This window comes from Calonectris borealis, chromosome 16 (assembly GCF_964195595.1).
Source record: "Calonectris borealis chromosome 16, bCalBor7.hap1.2, whole genome shotgun sequence".
Taxonomy (NCBI): domain Eukaryota; kingdom Metazoa; phylum Chordata; class Aves; order Procellariiformes; family Procellariidae; genus Calonectris; species Calonectris borealis.
In genome coordinates this window covers 11645207-11652706 of record NC_134327.1, presented here as the reverse complement: position 1 = coordinate 11652706, position 7500 = coordinate 11645207, and the positions used below count along the sequence as shown (strand labels likewise).

The window sequence follows — 7500 nt, the reverse complement described above, 5'->3', positions numbered from 1 at the left end:
TTCTTTTTTTTTTTTTTTCTTTAAATATAAAAACCAAAAAGCTCTAACTGATCACCTGAATCGACCTGTGATAAGCTCTAAGGAGAGGAAGAGCCGCTCTCCGGCTGTGCCACCGCCTCCCGCGGGCTTGCGGGAATGGCGAGGGTGGGGCGAGCGGGGAAGCGCTTCCCCCCGTTTCTCACGGGTGACGGGGGTGGGGGGTGTCGGTGTCGTTCTCGGGTGTTTTTATTTTTGCTTTTTTTTGTTCTTTTTTAGTTTTTCTCCGCCCGGTCAGTCCATGTCCACCTCCTCGCCGTCGGCGGGGCCGCAGTCCGATCTGTCCCTGGCTGTGCTGGCGTCCCGCGCCCGGATCGGCGATTTGGGCCGGGGGAAGCTGCCGCCCTCCGCGGGGGCGGCCGCCGCCGGGTCACCGTGCGCAGCCGCGGAGCGGGGCGAAGCGCCGGCCGGCGGGGGGGGCACCAGCCCCGCCGCCGCCGAGTCCGTGGAGCCGGGGCCAGGCTGGGCACCGGTGGGCGGCGGCTCCGCGCTGCAGCCGGGCGGGCCGGGGTTGGTGGCGGGCAGCGGGGAGTCCCGGGGGGGCTGACCGGCCTCGGGGCCCGGGCTGGCCTTGAGGGCGGTCTGCGGGACGAGGAAACCCAGGGGCTGGGTGATGGGGTAGAGCAAGAAGTGTCCTTTGCCGATGAGGGTGCGGGGAGCGCAGGGTGGGAGGCTGGGGAAGTCCGGGGCGGCTTTGCGGCGGGGGGGCGAGTCGGAGAGGAGGCTCTCCACGCTGAAGGGGTTGAGCTTGTGGAAGCTGCCGGCGCCGCGGGCCCCCCCCGCGCCTCCGCTGCCGTCCCCCGACGGGGCGGCCGCGCAGTCCTTGTCGGGCGGGCGCTGGAGCCGCCCGCTCCCGCTTCTTTGGCTGGGGTAGAAGGGCTCTGCCGTCTGGTCGCAGGTGCCGGGGGGCGGCTCGGAGGGGGCGGCGGCGGCGGGGGGCGGCGGGTGGTGCGGCGGGGGCTGCCCGCGGGGCTTGGCCTCGGGCGGGGCGGGCGAGAGGCCCCCCCCGCCACCGCTGTCGCTGTCGGAGCTGGGCGTGCTGTGCAGGGAGAGGCCGCTGGGCGAGTGCAGGTGGCGGCTTTGGCTTTTGAGGAGCTTCTTCTCGTGCTTGCGCTTCTTCTTCTCCATCTTCTCCAGCTCCTTGCGGGCGATCTCCTCGGGGTCCATGGGTTCCCCGCTGCACGTCGTGGGGTGGGAGTTGTGAGCCGGCCGCCCCGGGCCCTTCTTCGTGTTCTCTTTCTTTCTCCATTTGGCCCGGCGGTTTTGGAACCAGACCTACACACCGAACAACGAGAAGCAATTAACACCTAGCGCACCGGCCCCCCCCGGTGGCCAGGGCAGGGGGGAGGGAGAAGCGCAGCTCAGGCCTCCCCCGTCCACCCTTCGAGGTGCCGGCAGGCCCCATCCACAGGACCGGGCGTCTGCGAGACGGAGAGAGCAAGGGAGGGGGCAGGAAGAGATATCCTCGCTTCTTTAACAGGGTAGGAAAAAAAAAAAAGCAAGGGGGGGTGCACACTCACGCACACACACGCTGCACCCTGCCCGCACCGGCGCCGCGGGGAGGGGAAGGGATAACACGGCCCCCCGACTCTTCCCCACAGCCGGGGGGTGCAGAAGCACCAGCCGGAGCACCGGCCTGCGGGGCCGGGCCCGATCCCTCCGCGGCAGCACGCGAAATGCAATAAAACTCAGCACAATAAGGTGGCCAAAGGTAGGGGCGGCGGAAGGGGGGGGTGTCGCCTCGCCCGGGCGGACCAGGGTCTGGGCCTCCTGCCCGTCCCGGGCGCCGGAGCAGAGGGGTTGGATCAGCCCAAAAATGGGGTTTAGTTGGGTTTATTATAGGAGGGGAAAAACAATTTAAATTAAATCCTCTCTGCTCCGGCGGTTCCCCGGCGGCCGCGCAGCCCGCGGGGCTCACGACTCCCCTCCGCGCCTGCGGGGCTTCGGCCCATCGCGGCTGCTGGCAGCGCCGGTTCCCGGCCGGAGCCAGCGGCTGCGTTTAGTGCCGGAGCACAACCACAGATCGGCAGCACCGCAGGGATTTCGGTGACCCGATCCCGGCTCCTTCTCCCTGGCCGGGCCCCGGCCACCCCCGGGGAAGCCCCACAGGCTCCCGAGCCCCCGGGCACGGCGGAGAAGATGCTCTCGGAGCCGGCGCGGGGAGGGAAAGGCGGCTCGGAAAGGCACCGTGAGACAAAGCTGATGGAGGAATCACGGCAAACGGCTTCAGCTCATCCCGGGGGGAACGTCCCCACCGCCCGAGACGGGTTTAAGGACGCATTCCCCGCACACGCAGCCCACGCGAAGCCGCCCAGCCGCCCCGCACGGCCGCGGGCTCCCGGCCGGAGCAGCCCGGCAGGACGCGGAGCTCGGCCTTGCCGCCCGCTCGCAGCCACCACAGCATAAAACAGCACCTGGAGATCCAACAGCCAGCCCGCATCACACCCGCACCCCCCGATTCATTTCCCAATTTTGGTTGTTTTTTTTTTTTCCCAAGATCAATTGAAACAAATAGGTCGTTCCCTTCCCCATCCCGCACGACCGAGGGCCTGGTAGTTCGTTAAAATTAAGTTTTGCAAGTTCCACACGCTCTCGATGCGCCTACGAGCTTTATTGACATTCTCCAGCGTACCCTGGCCCGTGATTAAGCCTCATATTTGCATGCTAATTTTTCGCCCTTGGCTCATTTAAGAAAAATGTTTACAGTGGAAAAATATATATATATAAAAAAAAGGTTTAGGGAAGCCAGACTGGGATGCCACTCTTCGGGGCTCGTTTGCAAGATTAAAAAAAAAAAAAAAAAGGAAAAAGAAAAGGAATAATGATAAGAAAACAAACCAGCAAGGACCGGTGCAAGGCAGGGAAACAAAAGGAGAGGACCGGGAGGAGCGGGGCTGCGGGCCCGAGCGCGCAGGGCCCGTCCCGGAGCGGGGCTGCGGATCCGGCGGGGCCCCCCCGGGGACCGCTCGGCGCAGGGAGAGGGCAGGGGAGGAGGGGGGGACGGGACACGGTTTTTACCTGCACTCTGGACTCCACCAAGTCCAGCCTGAGAGCCAGAGCCTCTCGCATAAACACGTCCGGGTAATGACTCTCATTAAACGCCTTTTCCAGCTCCTCGAGCTGCCAGCCAGTAAAATTGGTGCGGGTTCGTCTTCTTTTACAGCCAGGACTTTCTTTGTCCGGGTCACCCGAGTCTGAAAAAGCAGAAATACCCTCAGCTCCCTGGAAGACAGGCCTTCTTCCCCCCCTCCCTGCCATTCACAGGAGCCTTTTAACTTTTGTGCTCGACAGCGTTGATAAAAGAGCGGGATTATACACACACCTGCGCTAAAAATGGGGAGGAACCCGATCTGCCCTCGCCTCCTCCGAAAATGTACTTTACAGAACATTTATTCCTGAAGGAAGCTCTCCACAGGCACTCAGCTGGCAGAGAGAGAGAGAGAAGTTCCAATATTTGCTCCAGCCACCAAAGGTTTCATTAAAAAAAAAAAATTTAAAAGCCCCCCCCCTTTCCCTTCCCCAGCCCCCCCCCCCGGAGCACCTGCGTGGGCCGCAGCTCACGGTCCCACGCGGAGCCCCGAGGGCAGGGCGGGCCCCGGGCCTCCCGCAGACCCCCGAGCAGGGGCGGGCGTGGGGCTGGGGTGCTCGCGGCCTCTCCGGGTACGTACGTCTCCAGGTTGGGGATTTACAGCCCTAGCTGCACCTCTCCTAACGTTTTTCCGCCGGGTGTGGAAATTAATAATAATAACAACAACAAGAATTTTTATTTAGTTGAGGTGCAGAGGGGGGCTGCTCCAGGATTAATAAAAAGGATGTTGGGGCGACGGAGTGTTTTAATAGCTGAACAATAGCGGTGCCACAGGCCGGTGGGGAGGGAAGGAGAGCGCTTCCCTTTGGTTAAATCGTTTTAAAAAAAAAATAATTACCGCTCTTCATTCCCCAAACTCCAGCGATTCCCATTATTATTTTCACATTTTTTTTTAACCGTACGCTCCGAGCCCCCACCCCAGAGACGAACTTTGGGGGAAGGCACCGGGCCGGGCCCGCTATTGTTCAGGGTACACGCGTGGCCCCACGCCGGTAGGAACGGGGGATGCTCCCGGCGTTTGGCCCGGGGCCCCGCGCCCCGTCCGCCCCCTTGGGGGGGCCCAGCACAGCCGCCCCCCTTCTCCAGGCACCCCAATACCCGCAGCTGGGGATGCAGGGCGGGGGTGGGGGGGGGTGCGGTGCTTTCCTTCCTCCGCGCTGACACGCTCCGGGCGGGGAGCGGCGATCGGGGTGGGGGTGTGTGGGGGGGGACGGGGCCGCTCCTACCTGCGAGCTTGAAGGGCTGGCTGTCCCCGCTCACCCCGCAGCCGGAGGGGATGAGCGGCGCCGGGTTGACCACGGAGGCGGCGCAGGAGCCGCTCAGTAATCCATCGATGGAGAAGGGGACGGAGGCGGCCGCCGACTGCAGCTGGTGCCCGGCCAGCTCATAGACGTGGTGGTGACCGAGCGGGTAAGGGAAACCCACCATACCCCCGAACTGGGCATGGGGATGCTCCAGGATGCGGCTGTCCATCATGGGGGCGGCTCTAGCGCGGGGGGTGCCGGCGGGGCTGGGGGCGCTGGCGGCGGGGCGGCTGGGGCCGGGGGTGCTGCTGCCGGAGGAGGAGGAGGCGGCGCGGCGAGGGGCTCATGCTGCAGGGCGCCCGGGCGCTTTAACTTTATCAACATCAGGCTCCCAATAATTAGCTCAGGCTGGGGGAATTTGGGACCAATAAGAAACGTTAATCGGTCCTGACGTCAGAGACGTGCCAGTGTGGGGAGCAAACGTTTTCCATATCGATTGCTAATTATACCTGACATCCAGCCTCAATAAACAATATCAGAGCTGTCACAACAAGACAAGGGGGGCTTTGATACGAACTCCAGCCCGAGGAGGGCGGCGGGGGCCGGGCGGGCAGGGGGGGTGCGGGGGGGGCCGGAGGGGAACTCACGGATCTGCCTGATACCCGGTTAAATACTGAACAGCCGGAGTTACACACACACAGCCTCCCCCCCCACCCCTCCAACCCAGCCTCTTCCCCCTTGTCCCCTCCCCTCTCCAAATCACTAATAGATTTCCCTTTAAAACATTCACCAGCGTGTTGTGGGGATTTTTCACCAGAAATGCTCTACTCTCTGAACCTTTAAAGTGATGTTGCTCCAATTACAGAGAGACATTGAGCGGCAAATAGACTGATCCAATAATAGGAGATTCATCATCCGCTCTTTCCAGAGCTGTCACATTGAATTTAAAACTACAAGCCTTTTCATCTCCTCTCCGGCTCTATAACAGGGGAGAGGGGAGGGGGGCAGAGGGAAAAAATGGGGGGGGGGGGGGAGGAAAAAAAAAAAAGGGAAGAGCCGTTCGCGGCGTTTAGAAGGAGATTTGAGCATATCAATCGAAATCATAATTAATGCAATCTCCTATCGATTCGGCCACGGACACCCCCCTCCCCAGCAGCAACCACAACCCTTGAATTGTGAGCGCAGCCACAACGGGGAGCAGCCTCTGTTCGCTAAAGAGGAGGCCAAAAAAAATTAAAAAAAAAAGAAAAGAAAAGAAAAGAAAACCCAAATAAAGTTCCCATCCCTCCCCTTTTACCATCGCCCCCCCCCCGCCCCCGCGCAGGAAAAGCAGCCCATCCCACACCCCGCGCTTCGCCCCGCCAGTCATTAACAGCTTCCAAACAGCCGCCAAATTTGTTCTAATTAAATTACGTCCCCATAGAAGTTTTCACCCAAATAAAATACCGATGGGTTCCCCCGGTTAGTAATTAAAGGGACGGTTCTCCGGCACAGCGCGGGGCTGGGGACCCCCAGTTTTGTGCCCTCTCCCGCAGAGCCTGGTGAGAGAAACCCCTTCCAAGCTCCTACGAGGGAGGAAGGGGGGGATGCTTTCCGCCCCCTCCCATCCCGAGCCCGCCGGGGCCGGAGCTCTCGGTCCCGTGGGCCGGGGGGGACCCAGCCCCGCGCCCCCCAGGACAGCTCCCCCCGGCCGGCCCCGGCCACCGGGAAGGTGGGAAGGAAAGAGGAGCGCAGGGAGAAGCAGCGTTTGCGTTTAACAAAGAGGAGAGAGAGAAAAAGAGCCGGGCTGGAAAATCAAACAGGGGAAACTCTTTAAATCTTCCTGGGAGGTTCGTGCGGAATTAAACCCTTCGAGTCGGGGGGGCGGGCAGGGTGGGGAGAGAAAGGGAAAAAAATAAGAATAAATAGGAAGGGAAAAGGGGAGAGAGAGAGCGGAAGGGGAAAGAGGGAAAGCCACTTTATCTCTGGAAAACATACAAATAGATTTTCCAGTTATAAAATATCCAGTCAAGATGATACATTTCCTAGTGCTGGCTTGCGTGGGCATGAGAGAGGGGGAAGCTAAAATTGAAATAAAAAGGAAGTCGAGTCTCTAATCTATGTTGTCTGTCCGGAGCTGTATTTATTCACCTAATTGAATGCCATACAATATACTGCTGTATTATTGCTGTTCCCTCCCTCCCTCCTATAGATTAGTTTAATTATGGTCTCCCTGCCTCTGCTTAGAGCTAAAAGGTAGCTTGAATTTGGACTACGCAGCCCTAACAGAAATAAGAAAATGATGGGGTTGGTATTAATTCTGGGGTCAAGGGCTTCACTTTTCACCATAATTTAATTTCTTTCTCTATAAATACTAAATGTAAACTGTGTCCACTGGACCAAATTTTGCCTGTAGCAATAAATGCCTCATTTTCTGTCGGATTTCAGGAGAGGAATGCGAGGGGGACGTGTTTCTGAATACAGAATGGTAATCAATCCAGCCCAGAATAAGAGAGGGGGGACTTTTCTCTCTCTCTCTCTCTTTATTATAATGAATTAATTCGACTTTATTTATCCCATTTTCTGGAGCTGACAGAATGTTAATTTGAGTTGAAATTTCTCTCGCCTCTCACTCCCTGACCCCTGGCCTCCAGATTGGCGTGTTGTAATAACCTGAATCTTTCAACAGAAGCCCTGATAATTGTTACCTTATTAGCATGCAAATTGTTTAATTAATATTATTATGGAGAAGCATACAATCCGTCCGTCACTTGACCTCAAGTGCAAGTCCACGTAGTAAGCGGCTCTGTGCATTTCAATGTGCACATTTAAAATCGACTTCTGTTTTAATGTTTCTAGGATCCTTGTCGAGCTTCTAAAAATCTCTCTTAAAGTGTTTGAGAGGAGCTTTCATGGGGGCGGGAGGCTTTTGATGGCTCTCGGCCTTGATATCTCTTTATATTGCTCTCCATCTAAAACACAAATTATAGAAGCCGTTTTCTTCTTCTTCGTCTTTCTTTTTTTATTTTTGAACATCAAAATTTAATAATTGCTTCCTTGTCAATTGCTGCTTCTTTAAAGGCACCCCCTTCAATCCGGAGAGCTGTTCCTCCAGCCAAACACTCGCACCAGCTCAATGAAAAGCAGCCCTTG

General features: G+C 58.3%; 1 protein-coding gene across 1 annotated transcript in view; it reads right to left on the bottom strand.

Moving 5' to 3' along the window:
- UNCX (UNC homeobox) overlaps nucleotides 1-4600 on the bottom strand; it is a 5724-nt gene extending 1124 nt beyond the window's left edge. The window contains exons 1-3 of the mRNA XM_075164872.1: nucleotides 4351-4600; nucleotides 3055-3230; nucleotides 1-1311 (exon numbers count right to left, since the gene is read on the bottom strand). The exon at nucleotides 1-1311 is cut by the window's left edge and continues 1124 nt beyond it. Coding sequence (XP_075020973.1) covers nucleotides 271-1311; nucleotides 3055-3230; nucleotides 4351-4600 — 1467 coding nt within the window. The 3' untranslated portion in view covers nucleotides 1-270. The remainder of the gene's footprint in view (nucleotides 1312-3054; nucleotides 3231-4350) is intronic.
- Nucleotides 4601-7500: the final 2900 nt, after the last annotated feature.